At 39.7% G+C, this 21,207-nt stretch overlaps 1 protein-coding gene across 2 annotated transcripts in view; it reads left to right on the plus strand.

Annotated features, from left to right (window-relative positions):
• Positions 1–21,207, plus strand: part of NBEA (neurobeachin) — an 867,588-nt gene that overhangs the window by 372,583 nt on the left and 473,798 nt on the right. For both annotated transcript variants that reach the window (XM_084617023.1, XM_084617024.1), the window contains one exon: positions 10,627–11,065. In XM_084617023.1, coding sequence (XP_084473149.1) covers positions 10,627–11,065 — 439 coding nt within the window. The remainder of the gene's footprint in view (positions 1–10,626; positions 11,066–21,207) is intronic.

Here is a 21,207-nt window from a genome sequence, read left to right on the forward strand (position 1 = left end):
TTCTCGCTGGAGTCTGGATTTGAAGTTTTTTTGTTTTAAGATAGCGACCTTCATGTCTGTGATCGCTTGACCAGAGAGATTGAAGTGTTCTCCGACTGGTTTATGAATGTTATAATTCTTGACATCTGATTTGTGTCCATTTATTCTTTTACGTAGAGACTGTCCAGTTTGACCAATGTACATGGCAGAGGGGCATTGCTGGCACATGATGGCATATATCACATTGGTGGATGTGCAGGTGAACGAGCCTCTGATAGCGTGGCTGATGTTATTAGGCCCTGTGATGGTGTCCCCTGAATAGATATGTGGGCACAATTGGCAACGGGCTTTGTTGCAAGGATAAGTTCCTGGGTTAGTGGTTCTGTTGTGTGGTATGTGGTTGTTGGTGAGTATTTGCTTCAGGTTGCGGGGCTGTCTGTAGGCAAGGACTGGCCTGTCTCCCAAGATTTGTGAGAGTGTTGGGTCATCCTTTAGGATAGGTTGTAGATCCTTAATAATGCGTTGGAGGGGTTTTAGTTGAGGGCTGAAGGTGACGGCTAGTGGCGTTCTGTTATTTTCTTTGTTAGGCCTGTCCTGTAGTAGGTAACTTCTGGGAACTCTTCTGGCTCTATCAATCTGTTTCTTTACTTCTGCAGGTGGGTATTGTAGTTGTAAGAAAGCTTGACAGAGATCTTGTAGGTGTTTGTCTCTGTCTGAGGGGTTGGAGCAAATGCAGTTGTATCGCAGAGCTTGGCTGTAGACGATGGATCGTGTGGTGTGGTCAGGGTGAAAGCTGGAGGCATGCAGGTAGGAATAGCGGTCAGTAGGTTTCCGGTATAGGGTGGTGTTTATGTGACCATTGTTTATTAGCACTGTAGTGTCCAGGAAGTGGATCTCTTGTGTGGACTGGACCAGGTTGAGGTTGGTGGTGGGATGGAAATTGTTGAAATCATGGTGGAATTCCTCAAGGGCTTCTTTTCCATGGGTCCAGATGATGAAGATGTCATCAATATAGCGCAAGTAGAGTAGGGGCTTTAGGGGACGAGAGCTGAGGAAGCGTTGTTCTAAATCAGCCATAAAAATGTTGGCATACTGTGGGGCCATGCGGGTACCCATAGCAGTGCCGCTGATCTGAAGGTATACATTGTCCCCAAATGTGAAGTAGTTATGGGTAAGGACAAAGTCACAAAGTTCAGCCACCAGGTTAGCCGTGACATTATCGGGGATAGTGTTCTTGACGGCTTGTAGTCCATCTTTGTGTGGAATGTTGGTGTAGAGGGCTTCTACATCCATAGTGGCCAGGATGGTGTTATCAGGAAGATCACCGATGGATTGAAGTTTCCTCAGGAAGTCAGTGGTGTCTCGAAGGTAGCTGGGAGTGCTGGTAGCGTAGGGCCTGAGGAGGGAGTCTACATAGCCAGACAATCCTGCTGTCAGGGTGCCAATGCCTGAGATGATGGGGCGCCCAGGATTTCCAGGTTTATGGATCTTGGGTAGTAGATAGAATATCCCAGGTCGGGGTTCCAGGGGTGTGTCTGTGCGGATTTGATCTTGTGCTTTTTCAGGAAGTTTCTTGAGCAAATGCCTACAGACAGCCCCGCAACCTGAAGCAAATACTCATCAACAACCACATACCACACAACAGAACCACTAACCCAGGAACTTATCCTTGTAACAAAGCCCGTTGCCAATTGTGCCCACATATCTATTCAGGGGACACCATCACAGGGCCTAATAACATCAGCCACACTATCAGAGGCTCGTTCACCTGCACATCCACCAATGTGATATATGCCATCATGTGCCAGCAATGCCCCTCTGCCATGTACATTGGTCAAACTGGACAGTCTCTACGTAAAAGAATAAATGGACACAAATCAGATGTCAAGAATTATAACATTCATAAACCAGTCGGAGAACACTTCAATCTCTCTGGTCACGCGATCACAGACATGAAGGTCGCTATCTTAAAACAAAAAAACTTCAAATCCAGACTCCAGCGAGAAACTGCTGAATTGGAATTCATTTGCAAATTGGATACTATTAATTTAGGCTTAAATAGAGACTTGGAGTGGCTAAGTCATTATGCAAGGTAGCCTGTTTCCTCTTGTTTTTTCTTCCCCCCCTCCCCCCCAGATGTTCTGGTTTAACTTGGATTTTAACTTGAAGAGTGGTCAGTTTGGATGAGCTATTACCAGCAGGAGAGTGAGTTTGTGTGTGTATGGGGGTGGGGGGGATGTGAGAAAACCTGGATTTGTGCAGGAAATAGCCCAACTTGATTGTCATGCACATTGTGTAAAGAGTTGTCACTTTGGATGGGCTATCACCAGCAGGAGAGTGAATTTGTGTGGGGGGGTGGAGGGTGAGAAAACCTGGATTTGTGCTGGAAATGGCCCACCTGATGATCACTTTAGATAAGCTATTACCAGCAGGACAGTGGGGTGGGAATAGGTATTGTTTCATATTCTCTGTGTATATATAAAGCCTGCTGCAGTTTCCACGATATGCATCTGAGGAAGTGAGCTGTAGCTCACGAAAGCTTATGCTCTAATAAATTGGTTAGTCTCTAAGGTGCCACAAGTACTCCTTTTCTTCTTGTGTATTCAGTTTCCCTGTGTCTTGCAGTTATTGCTACTTCTCCATTGACCTGTAGGCCTTGAAACATTTTGAAATCTTTTGCTGTTTAGTTTGGCAACCAGGGGTAGGTGTTCAAAACTGGTGTATAGATGTCTTAGCAGATGCTGTTGGTGGAAAAGGCTGGGCAGCACTACTGCAGAGAATGCGGGGGAAGGCATACCGAGGGAGGAAATGAGATAGTAAAAAAACATTTTTTTCCAGTAGCTGTTAACAACTGGAAAATACCCCCATTATCTGTATTTTAATGAGCACATTGTTTGGCTTTTATATCGTTCCTTAAATTTTATGTTCTTTTTATCATGTTTTAAGTGATTGTCCAGTGTTCCAGGTACCATAACAGCAGATGCTTAAAAATATTATTTAGTGAATATTTGGTAAAGACAGGAAAGTTCCCTTGAACACCACCTTTATGGTTTGCAACCCATGTATACTTGTTTGAAATTATTCCTCACTGCAAAGAAGAGTCAAGATTTGGGGTTTTTGAATACGTAAACTGAGGACCCCATCTACACTGGGGTAGGAGCTGTGTTATGCAGAAATGGCTTGGTTAATACGGTTCTTAACTCAGGATAGATGGGGCCTTCTTTCCTGTCTGCCTGAGTCCAGAGAGAATTGTGAAAAAACATATGTTCAGCCTGTGGAGGAGGCAAAAGAAATAAAAGTAGCCAAGTAAATCAAGTGGGCTCTTCCTTTCCTCTTCCCTGTCCCTACTATCCTTCAGTTAGCAAAGAAAAAAATTATTTAAATAGGCCCAGCAGCAAATGAGATCTAATTAGAATAAAAAGCAAAATGAGTCACATAGCAGTGCCCAGAAAGCCAAAGTGAGAGAGCGAATGAGGACGGTCTCAATAAATGGAGCTAAAGATTAATCATGTCTAATAAGTGGTGCACATGCAAACAGTCATACTAAACTCACATGGAAAGCCTAGCTGCCAGTGACAGGATCAGTACAGACTGATCAGCAGGTGCAGCAACTTGCTCAGGCTAAGACTAGGGCCAGACAGCAAGGATTTCTCACCACTCCCCATTGTAAGTTCTGCCTATGATACAAAATGAAGTTTCCAGTACCGGGAACTGAGAGATGAATAAGAGTGGACTTGGAGTAGTTTGTCACGTTGGATAAAAGCTCTCTGTTAGACATTTGTTCCATTGTCATTTTCTGTTATTTTTGTGTTCACTTGCTTTGCATGTTTCTGTCACAATTCCACTTGTTGTTATCATAATCCCTTTCCACATGTTTTCACATGTAATTTTGAGTCATTCACTTGTGTCCTTTGTAGGTTAAGAACAAAGTAGGTAGGTGTAGTTGTTCTGTGGTGGTCTTGCTTCTTCTACAGGTACAGAAAAGTACCTGGTACTTGACAATGGAAAGGGATGTGTTTAGAGTTCTTTCCTTGTGACCAGAAGACCAGGAACCATTCACTGATGGTGCTCTCTATGTGGGGATAGAAGGGCTAATGGACATTCTAATAAACAAAATGTCACTATGTTGCTTTTAACTATGGTAGAGTGGCAACGACTCTCCTGTTAAGGCTGCCTTACACTTTCCATTATTTAAAAAAAAAAAAAAAAAAAGTAGACTTTTTTTTTTTTTAAGAGCTCTGGTATCTCCGTGGTTTGCAACAGGACTTTGACGTATGGTATCGGGATAGTTGTGGGACTGGGGCATTGGCGGCGCGTGAACCGCCGGCTGGGGGAGGCTAGCCTTCCACCCAAGGCCCTGCCCCTTCTGCGCCCACCCCACGCCAGAGCCCAGAGAGCCCCTGCCACCGCAGCTGCCAGGCTAGCGCCTCCAGCCCACTGGGAGGGCTGGCAGCACAGCCCCAGCCCTGGAGTGCTGGGAGGGTGGGTGGCGTGGCCCCAGCTTGAGCTGGGACCACCACATAGCAACAGAGGGAGCCTGGGGGTGGAGCATTGGTGGGGGCCATTCCTGGCTGTTTGGGGAGGCACAGCCTCCCCCAGCCTATGATACCTGCCGCCTATGGATTGGGGAGTTGAATTTGCTAGCTTCATGAACAACTATTTTGATTTGGCCTTACTATTAGCAGTTTAAAATTGTTGCTTTCAAATATTTGACTTTTGCAAACTTTGAACTTTATTTTGTATGTAATAAAAGAAACAGAATAAATGTGGCAAAGTAATCCAAAATGAGTTCCCGTAATTTATACAAATGATTAATTACTTAGGATTGGGAAGCGTGGGGTAAAGATAAAAGCAGACTGTCTTTTTAATGTCAATTTGTTGGAATAGCAAAACCTTATATATTACCTTCATGAATATACTTTTCATGTCTGTAATAATAGGAAGGCTATATGTTTGTTTCTTACACTATTTTTAAAGTGTCTAAATAGTAAGAACTATTTAGATAACTTAATAGGCAAAAAAAATGGCAATGCACTTCATAAATCACAGTAAAACAAGATATTTTAGGGAAGGAATGTGACAGATCAGGTCACCACATAGACGTCATGTCATTTACTTAACTTAAGCCCATATTTTTTCCATAATGTAGTAGGTGAACTCATTAGTTACAATGAAAAACAGTAAGAAAGAGGCATCTGGTATCCAACTGCCAACTTCTGACAGGGTTAAGATCACTAGGTCTAGTAATGTTCCTGCTTTGTCTACTGACATGGCCTAATGCTACAGAAAACTGATGAGGGTTGTTGAAAATTTACAAGCTGGCTGTCAGAATGTTATAACAATAGACAGATGTAATCAGTTATATTTTTGCTGCTGTTCATGTTTAACTTCTCATTTAGCTAAGATGAGTTGAGTACTCAAGATTCTTCTGTTCTAAGAGCACCCACTCTATAAATTTAAGAGGATTGGATAAATATAATTTGACTGCATTGTGTGAAAAGATGTACTCTTTGTTCCATTCCTGCAGTCCATAGAAGACAAAAGTATTATGAAAGAAAATCAATGGGAATGTAATAAAGCTTTACATGAAGTGCTATAGGTAAATCAATTGGTTTCTTTGGTCCTGTGTATAAATTGTAATTCATCTTAAAAACTTTCTAATAGGGCTGCCAAGCAATTAAATACATTAATTGTGATTAATCGCACGATTAATTGTGTTAATGACAGAATACCATTTATTTAAATATTTTTGGATGTTTTCTACATTTTCAAATATATTTATCTCAATTACAACACAGAATACAAAGTATACAGTGCTCACTTTATATTTATTTTTGATTACAAATATTTGCACTGTAAAAAACAAAATAAATAGTATTTTTCAATTCCTCCATTACAAGTACTGTGTTGCAATTTCTTTATCATGAAAGTTGAACTTACAAATGTAGAATTATGTACAAAAAGTAACTGTACTCAAAAATAAAACAATGTCAAACTTTAGAGCCTACAAGTGTATTCAGTCCTACTTCTTGTTCAGCCAATTGCTCAGACAAACAAGTTTGTTTACATTTATGAGAGATAACGGTGCCCATTTCTTGTTTACAACGTCACCTGACTGTGAGAACAGGTGTCATATGGCATTCTTGTAGCTGGTGTTGCAAGATATGTATGTGCCAGATTCATATGTCCCTTCATGCTTCAGCCACCTTTCCAGAGGACACTCATCCATGCAGGGTTAGCACCACCATGTTGCACGATGGACATTTGACAAAATTACTGGAGTTAGTGACAGACATTGGCAGGGGGCAGGAGGGGGCTCCGGGCTGAGGCAGGGGATTGGGATGCAGGAGGTGGGGGTGGTTGCGTGAGGGCTCCAGCTGGAGGTGCAGGCTCTGGGGTGGGGCTAGGGATGAGGGGTTTGGGGTGTAGGAGGGTGCTCCAGGCTGGGACCAAGGGGTTCATAGGATGAGGGGGGGATCAGGGCTGGGGCAGTGGGGTGGGTCACAGGATGTGTGAGTGTGTGTAGGTTCCATGCAGCGCTTACCTCAAGCAGCTCCAGGAAGCAGTGGCATGTCCCCCTCAGGCTCCTACGCAGAGCTGCAGCCAGTGCCATCCCTCAGGTCCCATTGTCCACGGTTCCCGGCCAATGGGCTGGGAGCCACAGAGGCAGCGCTCAGGGAGGGGGAACGGAGGCAGCATGCAGAGCTGCTGGCCATGCCTACATCAGCCAGCAACAGCAGGGATGGGGGGGCCACTTGTGGGGAGGCTCACCTCGGGCGGTGCCCTGTCCCTGCTGTTGCTGGCAGAGGCGGGGCCAGGGAACTCTGCAGGCATGCTACCTTCGTCTGCAGGCACCACCTCCTCTAGCTCCTGTTGGCCACAGTTCCTGGCCAATGGGCTGGGAGCTGCAGAGTCAGCACTCGTGGAGGGAGCGAGGATGGAGGCAGTGTGCAGAGCTGCCAATCTTTAGTGAAAGTGTTCTTGAAACGAACAACACGTGCTGGGTCATCATCTGAGACTGCTATAACATGAAATATGGCAGAATGCGGGTAACAGAGCAGGAGACGTACAATTCTCTCCCCCCCAAGGAGTTCATTCACAAATTTCATTAATGCATGATTTTTTAGTGAGCTTCATCAGCGTAGAAGCATGTCCTCTGGAATGGTGGTTGAAGCATGAAGGGCCATATATGAATGTTTGGCATATCTGGCATGTAAATACAGTAAAAGCTGTTTTATCTAGCATGTTCGGAGAATGGGGGAGGACAGCTAAGTGAAAAATTATAGTTAACTAAGAGGGAGGGAGTTTGGGTGCAGGAGGGGGCTCAGGGCAGTGGGTTGGGGCACGGGAGGCAGTGCAGGGTGTCGGATCCGAGGCATTGCTCACCTTGGGCAGCTCTCCGCAAGTGGCGGCCTGTCCTGGCTGCTCCTAGGTGGAGGCATGGCAGGCAACTCTGCATACCGCCCCCACCCCCTGGCCCTGCACTCTAGCTCTGCAGCTCCCATTGGCCACGAACCATGACCAATAGGAGCTGCAGGGGTGGTGCCTGTGGGCAGAGGCAGCGAGCAGAGTGGCCACAAATAAAAAGCAACTTGGGCGCATTTAACGTATATTACTTATTGGGACTGTGATATTTTGGAAAATAGCTTTAATACACCCAATAAGAAATATTATAAAATGTAACTCTTATGAAGACATTACTGTTCATAATGATAAATCAATGATAACTCTGATCAGTTGGTTTAATGCAATCAGAGGATAAAAGTTTGATCTCATTGGAAGTACAATAGTTTTTAATATACTTGTATGTACAGTGGTTTTATTGAAAGTGTTTTTCTTATTTCTAAATTATTGTAAATAACAATCCATAATTATTATAGTTTAATGATCAGGGTCTAGATTGCATTCATAAATAAATCAAATTTAGTCTTAGAGTGGAAATGTTACCAATTGTCTGTAGTAAATGGGGACAATAAATGGGGGCAAGTTAACTTTTTTAATGCTCTCTTTTGTTTTCAGATATTGTAGGAAATGTGGTATATTTGTCGTAAATTTTACCTGGAGGAATAAGTAATTTTAAGTTAGAATCTTAACATTTCCCAGTTTTGTGGTTGTCTAGTATGTTGTAATGGCTGCATATCAAAATTCTATATATCTGACTAGAAATTTTTAGCCATTACAAAGACAGATTAAAGTATAATTCGCCCTTCAGTTTGAACCTCAAAAAGTGCACTAGCATTGGGGCTTGACTTTTGCTTAGAGAGAGAATAAACAGGCATTTTTACTTTGTTTAAAATAACCCCATGGTGATTGCTGAAAACTGTATGTATGAAATTTTGCAATTTCAGAGAAATTCCTTTATACAGGAAGCAATATATCATAACACTAAATTCCCTAAATTTGTACATGTAGATTATGGATTTTTATTGTAAACCAGATAAACATTCGAACTGTGGGCCATCTTTTAGTGTGTCTACTTTTGAGCGATACTGTATATAGTCACTGTCTCTTCCTCTGCAGAATTTAGTCAACATGAATATTTACTGTAGGTCTCCGCTCCAGATTGTGTCAATTTGACCCACTCGTCTTCCCAAGGAGCAGGATATTGATAGGAAACCAATAAAGCAGCTTCGGCTTAAGCAGAGCAACAGTGTTCTTGGACTGGATGTCAAAAGCCCCTTGTTCCCTCCAGTCCAGAATTATCTTTCTTATTTTTGTATGGGGAAACTGAGTCTCAAAAAATCCATTAAGATCATGTCGCTGATCTGATTACGTTTTCTAAACTCTATCATGCTAGATATCTATGATGATAAATATTCTGTGGACTAGTAAAGGATGAGTGTGTAATGGGGATATATCTTTTCAAGTGGCTGTCAGCTTTGCAGTACATAATTCCAGTTTCTGCTTTCTGATTCAAAAAGTGGGGTTGGTATCCACTTTGGAAAAGAAATGTCATTCTGTTTGTGAAAGTATATATGTGTAATGGGGAGTGCATGAAACATTTAGAAGAAGAAAACAGTGTTCCTAGTAACAGATTATTTCCCTTGGGTCTTCTCTAGGGTTTGCAGTTCATAGAATCTGAAGATTAGGGTTGGAAGAGACCTCAGGAGGTCATCTGCCAATATATGGTGTATAACATTGTTGGTGTACAAGTGTATATGAATTATTCTAAGTTGAAATTAGTTCAAAGGCATGTATGTATAATATATAAATATATTGTATACAGTTCACATATACAATGTAAATACATATATGTGTGTGTGTGTGTGTGTGTGTGAGAGAGAGAGAGAATATATATATAAAGATAAAATATATTTGTACCTAATATACTGTTATAATTTTTGACATTATAGTCCACTTGTCTATTACAATTTCAAGTCCTAAACTGTTACCATACAATTTCTGATAGTTATGTTGTTAAAAAATATTTTATTTAGAACCCTTAGTAAAGCAGAATTTTATTTACATGTACTGGAGCACATTATCTTCCAAAGTAACCAGATTTACCATTTTCTCAGAAACACAGAGGCAAATACAAATAACAAATACATATGAGGCCATAATTTATATACAGGCTATTCAAATTTTACCTTCAGGGTTTTTATGTCAAGTGTCCTTAATAAAAATAAATTGATATTATAAATAAACAAATATTCAGTTTGAGTTCAGGCTTTTTGGCATTGAAAAGATAACCACAATGTGCATCTCCCTGAAGAGTAATCCAAAATATTGACCATCTGAGGCAGGTCTTCACAGCTCTAGCTGAATTCCAATGGGACCGTCAGATTGCTATGCTTTCATAGTGAAGTTGTTGTCTGTGTATTTCATTGTAAATAGTTGATAAAAGCAGACATTTGCAAGACATTATTAATAGGGTCCCTTGACATTTTGCAAAATTCCACTGATTTCACTTCCCCCATCCCCTCAGTTTCTGTTGATATTTGGGATTTGAATCAACCTGGGATCTCAAAGTTGTGTTCTTTCTTCTCTCAAGATGTGCCAAAAAACCCTATTGGAGTTTTGAGCTATTATTTGTCTATCTTGTTTACAGACTCAGGAAGGATTCACAGCATTGGTTCACATATATATGTTATCTAGGATACTAGAAAGGCTAGACACTTAATAGATCTACCGCTTTCAGGACAATTTAAACTTCCATTTAGAAGAAAATTAAGCACTTGAAGATATTTTAAAGCTGTGAAATAGCATAGCTTTTTTGCACATATATTACCAGTATGGACACTGGAAATACGTAAATTAATGTTTTGACATCTGATTTGTAGCTGAGTAGTGAGTTTAGACTACCACAATAAATGTGTCAAGCTATGTTCTAGTATGCAATGTCCTGCCATTTAATAACTTTATAAGGAGTGGGTTGTATTTTTTAAAATGTCACTGAGATTATGTAGCACAACTCTGGGCTCAATTATGCAGCCTTTCCTGTGCAGAAAATGTCTATAGAAACCAATGAAAGTTTTGTATGCACCATGGCTTTCTGCAGGGTTGGATTCTCTGTTGTTAATTTGTTAAGATTTATATGCTTTTAAGACTTGATAGGTTCTATCTTATTAAGCTTCAATGATATATATTTGTTATACAACTCCAGACTAAGCTTTAAATATTGTTTATAACCCTTTTTCGCTACAGAGACTCCTGCTGTATTTCCAGAGAATATGAAGGAAAAAGAAACACCAACACCAGTTGAAGATATTCAGCTGGAAAGCTCCATTCCTCATACAGATTCTGGTATTGGAGAGGAGCAGATGCCCAGCATCTTAAATGGGACAGACTTAGAGACAAGCACAGGCCCTGATGCTATGAGTGAATTATTGTCTACTTTGTCTTCTGAGGTAAAGAAATCTCAGGAAAGCTTAACAGAAAGTCCCAGTGAAATCCTGAAGCCTGCACCTTCCATATCCAGCATCAGCCAAAGCAAAGGCATGAATGTCAAGGAGATACTAAAAAGCCTTGTGGCAGCCCCTATTGAAATTGCAGAGTGTGGTCCTGATCCTATCCCTTACCCAGATCCTGCGTTGAAGAGGGAAGCTCAGTCAATTCTTCCCATGCAGTTTCACTCCTTTGACAGGTATATGGCTGAGTTAATTATTTTATGTTGTGTAATACTGAGATTTGGAGTATTTATTTGTTAACATGTTGATAGTCCAATGTGAACTCAGATTAGATAGTATTAAGAAAATACTGTTGCTTTACTTCTTCATGGCATTACTAAAACCAGAACATATATCATCTGCAAAAGTTATTCACATTGTTTTTCTCTCTAAGCACCAAATAAAACTGTAATTGGTGCTGGAAGAACAAGCCTGTTTTAAAGAACTGTTGTTGTAATAAAACTTTTTTCTCTTTTAAAACCGTATTTTGAATGGGAAAAAAAGTCTGTTTATAGACAAGAGACTGGCCGTGTGAAGTCTCAACAAAATGCTTCCAAATGTTTGTCGTACCAGTCCTCTTCCAGTAGTGAAATCAGTCATGCCAGATTGTGTGCATATGTCAATAAGAACAAGATTGAGACTGACTCCTGTATTTCATTTTTAAAGTTTTAAGCCCAATTTTTTTTATATTTGAAGGGAACACATTTTAAATTGTGAGCCATAATTTTTTTATTTCTCATGTTTGACTGAAAATGCTCGCACTACTGGTTAATGTAGCTTAATTTGAGGCAACCACACCAGCTGCATGAGTCTTAATATAGGAGTTGTGTGGAGAGATGCAATTGACAACATTCCGCAAAAATGAGTTACTTGTATTGTGTGTTCATCCTAAACCTATGCAAGAGTCTAATTCTGAAGTACATTGACATGACTGAATTTTCCAGTATGATGTGGTTGTTTTAGTCTCTCCTCTAAAATATTTAGATAATCAGAAGAATCAGTTAAAGAATCAATTAAACAATCCAGCACAAGTTCTGATGTGTGGCAAAATTGTAAAATAGTGCTTTAGAAATATATTACTTGTGGTTCATATAACCACATCCTGAAAAAAAAAATTCGGAGGGAACTTCAAAAATAAATATTTCAGGTTTAAAATATGACATGGGAAAACCGCTACAGATGTATGAAATACACAAATTCTCATAATAGAGGATTAAATTATTGTCCACAAAATATTAATGAAAACAAAATCCAGTCAATAGTTCCAGGTTAATGTAAATAGTAAGGAGAAAAAGGATAAATGAAAATTACAGGATAAAAACTTATAATATGACGTTAGGAAGCACTACACAAGTGTAGTGAAGCTGATAAGACAAAATTGTTGGAGGCTGTCTCAGTGAACTAATTCAATAAACAATAAGATTGTACCTTTTGGAAGAGAGGCAGGGAATGGACTGGGACTGGAATATCAAAAAGGGAATGTGGTCTTCCCAAAAATATCTTAGTTCTTTTGATCATTTCAGAGAGAGAGAGAGTGTCTATGTATTGCCTAGTTTATTAGGAAGAAGCTTTTTTTTTTTTTTCCATTCATCAACTTACATATGGTAATTTGGGTTGGTTTCAAGGGGGGGAATAGATGAAAAACCTTGTATTGTTGGAGGTTTTTTCTGTGTGAGCAACCATCATATTCTCAAATATATTCAAAGCTGTTTTCTTTTACATTGAGCAGTACAGCATGTACACCATTGGTTCCCAAACTGGCAGGTGTGCCCCCCTGGGGGGCGTGAAGAAATTCCAAGGGGGGTATGAGGCTGTGAAATTTTCATAACGAAATTTTTTTATTAGTGTAAACATTTTTTGTTTGTTTGTTTATTTATTTAATAGACCAGAGGTGGGCAAACTACGGCCCGCGGGACCGTGTTGCCCAGCCCTTGAGCTCTTGGCGGAGAGGCTAGCCCCTGGCCCCTCCCCCGCTGTCCCCCTTCCTCTGCAGCCACGCGGGCAGCACGGGCAGCGCAGCTTACACCTGCCCACCTTCCAGGTTTTCCAATAAGTCTGTCCTGCTGCTCTGTGTGGCATGGTAATGGGCTGGGGAGTGGGGAGGTGAGGAGGGTTGGATAGGGGGTGGGGTCCCGGGAGAGGGCGATCATGGGACAAGGATTGGAGGGGTTGGATGTGTCGGGGTTCTGAGGGGGGCTGTCAGGGGGCAGGAAGTGGGAGGGGGCAGGGGCCAGGCTGTTTGGGGAGGCACAGCCTTCCCTACCCAGCCCTCCATACCAGTGTGCAACCCTGATGTGGCCTTTGGGCCAAAAAGTTTGCCCACCCCTGTAATAGACCAACAGACAATAAATTATACATATTCTGTATACATAATTATAACTATTCATAAAATTGTCCAATTACAAGACTATATTATTTAACTACAATAAAGTATTAAAAATCTTCTCATTTTTATTATGAATACAAGTAGACAAGAATAAAGGTATAACAAAGTACAATAATAAAAATACAACTATAAATACAAGTATATTACTGCAATGTTTTAATTTCATACCACAAAATGCAAATATTTTTTATTTCTTTGCCTTTCAATGTGTTGGAGTGCCGTTTCAGTTTGCGGGGAGGCCAAAGAATGATGTAGAAAGTAGTGAAACTTCTTAAAACTTCCTAGCTCACTTGCAAGAGTGTTTGAGACTGTTCTATCATGGCAGTGGTTACCTCCACCACTCACCGCGCAAGACCGGCTACTTGCCAGACTGGTGGTGGGGTATATATAGGGCAGCACACAACTTTACATAATAGTAGTAGTAAATATACATTTGTGATAAGTCAAATTAACTTGCGTCAGTTATTATTCACAAATCAGGAAAATTATTTTATAGATTTTTTTATTAGTATATTATGGCTATGATTAAGAAAAGGAAGTATGGTGAAGACTACATTAAGTATGGTTTCACCGTCATGGAGAAAAAACTGGAGAGATCATCCTCAATGCGTAGTATGCCACACAGTTCTAGTAATGATTCATTGAGATCTAGTCTTCTTGAGCGACACTTGACAAAGAACCGCAGGGCTTTGAAAGACAAACCAAAAGAGTGTTTTGCTGCTAAACTTCAAAATTTAAAATGTGTGAGGCAGGACGCTACTGTAGCTTTTCATCAAGCGTCGGCCAAAATGGTAGAAGCATCTTATGAACTGTCATTGCTCATCGCTAAAGCCAAGAAAGCGCACATAATAGGAGAAACTCTTGCTTGTTGAAAGCAGCTGATATTGTGCTTGGTGCCGAAAGCAAGAAAAAAATAGCGGAAATTTCACTTTCCGACAATTCCGTGAAACATTGAATCGATGATAAGGCAAAAGATTTAAAACTTCAAGTGTGGAGGCAGTGAAAGCTGCTCCTTTTTTGCAATTCAGTGTGACGATACCACTGATGTAGCACAATGCTGTCAGTTGCTCGTCTACATTCGATTAATTAACGATGGAACTGTGAAAGAAGAACTGCTTTTTTCAAAGGAATTGACAACCACATCATAGGCTTCTGATGTTATGAAAATGATTTCTGACTTTTTTTTGAAGAAAATGGACTTTCAGGGGGAAAACTGGTTGGCGTATGCACAGATGGTGCTCCAGCGATATGTGGCTCTCGCTCTGGAGTTGTAACATTGGTGAAAGAAAAAAATCCAGCCATAACCGCGGCTCACTGCGTCATACACAGACAAGTGTTGGCTGCTAAAACCCTTCCAGATGACCTACTTGACTTGTTGAATTTTGCCATCAAAATTGTCCATTTTGTGAAGAACAGCGCTTTAAATACGAGACTTTTTGCAGCTCTTTGTTTGGATTTGGGAGCGGATCATAAAATTCTTTTGTTTCACATGGAGGTATGATGGCTTTCCAAAGGGAATATGCTTTCGAAATTATTTGTACTGAAAGACAAAGCGGAAATTTTCCTGAAGTAACAGAAAAAAGAAGAGTTATATTGTGTGTTTACGGACCACACGTTTCAACTTTCACTGGCATACCTTGTGGACATTTTTGAATCTTTGAACAATCTCAATTTGAAGCTGCAAGGAAACAATGCTGCAAACATTATAGTGCACCACAATGCCATCAAAGCATTTACGGAAAAAAATCAAGCTTTGGAAATGTCGAATGCAAGCTCAGATGCCTAACTTTTTGTCTTTTCCAACATTTTCATCACTCGTTGAAAATGAAGGTTTCCAAGAACTTTGTAAAGCAGATGCGAAGAACAAAACCGTGTTTCGTCTGGACTGCCTTGTTGATGAATTCATCCGCTATTTTCCAGACAACTTTTCTGGCAACCCCGTTCATAAATTAGCACGTAATCTGTTCAACATTGATGGGGATTCATTGCCAGAAGTATTGCAAGAATAAGCACTCAGAATGAAATACGATTCAAGTGCGAAAGATATTTTCAAAAACTTAAGCCTGGAGGAATTTTGGATAAAATATTTCACAGTTTACCCAAAAGTTGGAGAAGAAGCACCATTATTCTTCCATTTTCATCTATGTACCTCTGTGAAAAAAGCTTTTCAAGTTTAGTCATAATAATAAACAAAACAAAGAAATCGACTGGATGTCAAAAACGATTTGCATTGTGCACTTTCATCTTTCAAAACTAGGATTCCCCAACTCATGAAGAAAATGCAGCATCATCCTTCACATTAAATTTGTTTTGTTCATGCTATTTCTTATTTTAAATTACATTTTATTAAATTTTTGAGCCAAGAAAAACTATTTGTGCTTATTTTTAATTTTAAATTAAAAAAATGTATACCAAGTTTGCGTTTGTTTTAAATTTTAAATTACAAACTGAATTTGTTAAAAGGGTGGTTGGATGATGGTAAAGGAGAGGTGGGGGCGTGACAATTAAAAAGGGGGCGTGATGCGGAAAAGTTTGGGAACCATTGATGTACACTACAAATTACATGATAGTTGCTTAAGAAATAGTAAATACTCAAACTTTAACATTAATTTCCCTTTTTGATTGTAACACTGCATGTGGGCTCTAAGCCTTCATCAGAATCTTCACTCACAGAGTCCTGTTAATTTCAGCGAGACTCCAGGTGAACTTGTGCATCTACATTAATGGTTCTCAGTACAGATTCAGGAGCTAAGGTTATATGCAATTGTCAGCTTTTTAATAACTTTATTAAGGTTGTATAGACATTAAGGATTTGTGGGTTTTATTTTCTTGTTACTATAGGGTCAAACTGTGTCCTGGCTAATGCTGTGGCACAGGTGTGTGAGAGGTGCCTGTGGGGCAGATGGGATGTAATGGAATGAGAAAATGGGCAGACCATTGGCTCTACCCCTTACTGTTACGGGTGGCATGGCTGTACCACTGCACTTGACAGCATGTGCTGCACTGTGTTTATGTGTGGTGCAGTTTACTCCATCCCTTGAGCAGCAAGAGAGCCAGTGAAAGAGAGTGACTGAAAAGGCTGAGTCCCAATCTTTGAATACACTGCCTGCTAGTCAAAGCAGATTGTTATCTCAGGATTTAGTCCAAGTGTAGATCAGTGGTTCTCAATCTTTTCTATACCAACACCCCCGCACACAACTTATCCTCATCAGGCATGTCCTGGGACACCCGTTAGCTGAGGGCTCCCTCCCACTTATTAATATGGGAAGGGCAGAGTGGTTGCAACAAGACTCTGCTCCTGATACACGTTGACAAATTCCAGTTTGACACATACCACATTCCACCTCTAGAAAGAATAATTCAGAGAAGGCCGGTGCTGATCAGTGAAGTATTTTGTAACAGCAGAGTCGTATTCACCAAGGAATATAGCATATCCTGTCAGTGGACAGGAAAAGAGGAAGTTCTTGTGTTTGATTCCTTCCCACTCATACTAGATAGATATTAAAAGCTGGCAAAAGAAGACACACCTGTATCTTCATTCACTTGTACTAAGTAGTACTAGTTGTCCTTACTTGGCTAAACAGCGGTTCTTGCAGCTATTATAAATTAGTCACTGGAAAAAGTGAACAGCTTTGATTTGACTGGCAGCAGCAGATTTCCCCCATCTGAGACTCAGGGAGCATTCAGTATTTTGCCCAGTTATGTGAGGCTGGGCAGCTTTGGCTATTACACTTGGTGTTACTGGGAAATGCTCAGAGTTTTTGTGTATATGGTATTGCTATTAAAACTGTCTTCTGATTTTGTAAACCCATAAATTTTCACTAGAAGAATCCAAAGGTTTTCTTTTGTAAAGATGGATTCTTGGTCCCCAAATAGCTCAGTGCTCCCTGCTTTCAATGGTTGTATGCCTGCCCACGTTCCCTTGTCATCTGCTGCAATGGCTTCTTTGAGGTATTGTGGTTGCTGATAAACATTCTGGTGCAAGCTTTGATCTAAATCTGCCATAGGGGAAAGCTTCAAGAGATAGATCCATAGAAGAGAGGAAAAAAGACACCCTGCTGCCTGGTTCCATGGAAGTCTAGGGAACATGCATTGTAATCTAATTAACTTCCAACTGAGTGATCAAAAGACAGCTGCAGGGAGGTCCCAGCAGGGCAGGGAGACAAACCATAATGTTGTGTATGACAAAATAGAAAAATACTGGATTCCATGACAATTTGGAAAAAATGCGAAATGTCATGGCTGCAGTATCAGAGTCCACAGGGCCTAGGCAGAGATGAATGGAGCAGTCGTATCCAAAGGTATTAATGTGGGCTGCCTGCAGGTTCAGGCAGGTATCATGGCATCAGTTTGCACTTCGTTCATGTTTTCAGTGTTATCCTACTAGCTATAAGGAGACATAGGCCATGGAGAATCTTGTTTTTTTTCTAAAAAAATTAATGAAAGACTATAAAATGGAGAAAAAGAGTGTCACCATGACTTTCCTGAAACCTGTTTTGAGGGTTACAACCCATGGGCTAAGAAACACCTGATAGTAGATTTAAAAGTATATGTAAGAGATGGGCATTGAAATGCATTAAGAGAGCCACTTAGAAACAATACGTCTGTATTTTAGGTTGTAATGCTTTGTGAATTTTTTCCTTCTGTTCTTCCTCCATTATCGTTGAAAGATTGAAGTAAATTGCAGCCTAGTTGTTCTCTGTCCTGGTGTTTCCTGGCTATACCTAAAGCCCTTTTTTGTCTAGAAGGAAAGTATTGAACTAATTATTTGTTGGAACATCTGTAATAGATTTGTATTGTTTATCAGTTTATTTAAGAAATTGGAGATAATTGATATTTTACACGGTATTTTCTTTGAAAGTTGATGTACATTACCATGTGGTACAAGATATATATTTCTTACACTGGTAGTTATGGTGATTCTTATGAAAGAAATCACTCAAATAATGGTAAAATAATTAACAAACTATTCTTTGAAGAGCTGTGTGCTTTTAAAGCAATTTTTTTTAAAAATTGCAACCTCTTATATATATTGGGGTCAAATGAAAATTTACCAAAACTCATGTAAATAAAGTTCAAAGCAGTGTTCACTTTTATTATCCAAAACAGTATTTATAACAGTGAATATTTATTTTTTTATAACAAAATGGTACTTGCTCAGAATAACGTATATGTGTGTTGCAGGGCATTATTTCTTAGAACTTGTATAACTATAAAAGAAATGTAAAAGCACAAAACATGTTCCAGCACATTTTATCAAATCGGACTTCTGTGTAGTTAATGTATGCAGCAGGTCAAGTACTATCGAATGTAAATGATGAGGTGATATTGATGAAAGGAGGGGATTGAGGTCTCGAGGGGTGCTGATGACGGATTGAACAGAAGCGGCCTTGCGCTGCACGTAACTCAAGCCTGTCATCTTCACTGCTCAAAGCTATAATGGGAGGTGGCAGTCTGAAATGAGTTGCCACGGCAAAGAGTATTATTTTTGAAATGCTTTCACACAAATCACTAGGCCCTGCATACAACTTAGTTTCATGCTTTAATGTCATCAGGAGGCACAAATTGGTGTGTCTAATTGTTTGCCACCTGCCAGCAAAATGAGCTGCCAGCCAGCCAGACGGGTTTGATTGTCTGTCAGCCATTCAATAGATTGAGAGTGACAACATCAAAAATTTCACTTCAAACTCTGAAGCTTTTCGTAGCTTTTCAGAGACCTCTTCTCTGCAAGTGTTTCTGGACAACTGCATTTTTCAATTAGTTTTCAATATATTGCTGCCTTCTGCCTCATCTGTGTTAAGGTAGCTGTAATTACATTATGAGCTATATAAACAGATTTCTGGGACACTGGAGCCTGGATTCTCAAAGTTATGACATGTCTTTTAACATCAAACTGAACTCCTTGAAAATAACGTCCAGGGTGACATGTTTAGAGGCAAGCACGGAGGGTTATCTGTCCTAGACTTATAATTGTAATGGAACATAACGTGCCAGTAATTTTCTTCCATTCTCATCTTTTTGATGGTAAAAAAAAACATAACACTCAGTTCTAATTATTACTAGTATCAGAATATATTTTCTAAATGTGGTTTGGCACACCAGAAATAATCAGTCGAGGACACTGAGCATTGTGAAACTGTTCGAGTGATTCTATGTGGTGCTCATATTCTGCAGTTTGTTTGATACATTACTAGTCTTCCTGCTAGAAAGTTCCTAAACAGAAATTACTGAAGTTTCGAGACATCTTGCTTTTGTGCTTTATGGATTTCTTTTTAAATTGTTTGAGTAGCAGCCGTGTTAGTCTGTATCTGCAAAAAGAAAAGGAGTACTTGTGGCACCTCTCTAAGTACTCCTTTTCTTTTTAAATTGTGTAATGAGTGCTATAAACATTCCATACTTTGGAGAGTCATTTTAATAAGAAGCATTTCTGCATCTGTATTTATGCAGAAATTCCTATATTTTGAAGTCTTGGAACAAATGAGAAAGCAGTCTGACATTTTTGCTGCTGTTCAACATCATTCAGTTGGTTTGAATGCCAGATCATCTCTCTTTGGGTAGGATAGCAGTGTGCAGCTTGCAGATATACCACAGATCTGTAAATAGGGTGACCAGATGTCCCAATTTTGTAGGCGTCTAGTTGCCAAACTCCCACTGAAATCAATGGGAGATGGGAACCTGTGTACTTCTGAAAATCCCATTAGGCACCAATCTACATCTTTGGGCACCTAATTTAATAAAAAACAAAAACTAAAATCTGGCCAGTAGGCCTCTCAGTCTTTAGGTGCTTAAATATGGTTAAAATTCTAGCCCAAAATCCTTACTCAGCTTCCAATTTGAACAGTTTCTAATTGGTTGAAGGAGAAGAAAAAGTGGGTGTGAATTCAAAGGGTAATTGTGGATTGAAGGACACTTGTAAACACAATTATGTACTGTATCTTTATTAATGTAGAGAGTACAAGTACACTCAGATCAGGTAAAATGAACTTTCTCATATACTTTATCATTTCCAAAATGTTCCCATCAGCTGAAAAGTCATTTTGAAGAAATAGTACTTGCAAAAGTTCTTAATGTTGTCCTAGCTCTGTTCCCATTTAAGTCACCCTAAATCTTCAGGTGAAATTATAAAGTAATATTATATAAAAACAGATTTTCTTTCTGGGTGTAAGAAAAGATAAATGGGATAGTAAGTGGAGAGATTTGGTAGCCATTTCATTGTTTCCACTCTTGCACATATTTTGGCTGTGGGTACGTACTGAGTTATAGTGTTACCATAATAAAGCTGTTTGAGATTTAAATGGCCCTTCAGTTCTAAAGCCCTGCATTTAGTTTTCCTGGTTTACAATTTTCCATTTAAATGTTTTTGATGGAAGATAGTTTTTTCAACAGAATAGAAATGTTCATTAAACTATTTGGTTTTGTTAAAAAAAAAGGGGGGGGGGGTAATTGAAAAACTAAAAATAGAAGGAAAAAAATTGGTTTTGACCCCCAAATCAGATTTTTGTTAAAATGAAAGACACAATTGAAGAAGGCAATATACGCTTCTCCAGTCATATGTGCCTTGTGTGTGGTAAGAAAGGTGCTGGGAATACTCTGATGATCCACTGTGATTATGTCACTGCCTTTTGATTGAGCTTGCCCATGAGTACCGCAGTAGGCACCCATCCACCACTATTATGGTAGTCCAGCAGCTTATTTTTATTCCAGTATGTGAAGGCGTATCCCCTTGGAGAAAACCTTAAATACTGTAATTCTGTTCCTTCCTTGATATTTACATCCGTCAAATATTTGTAATATTATCGTATTCCCCTTAGTCATCATTTATCAAGTTACATGCATTTAGGTCTTTCAGTCTTTCCTCATAATTCAGTCCCTCCAGCCCTTAATTATTTTTATTGCTTCTCCAAAGGACAGTATGTAGCATTGTGCCACTGGATATGCACTCAAAATCACACT

Source organism: Lepidochelys olivacea (assembly GCF_965140295.1).
Source record: "Lepidochelys olivacea isolate rLepOli2 genome assembly, chromosome: 1".
Taxonomy (NCBI): domain Eukaryota; kingdom Metazoa; phylum Chordata; order Testudines; family Cheloniidae; genus Lepidochelys; species Lepidochelys olivacea.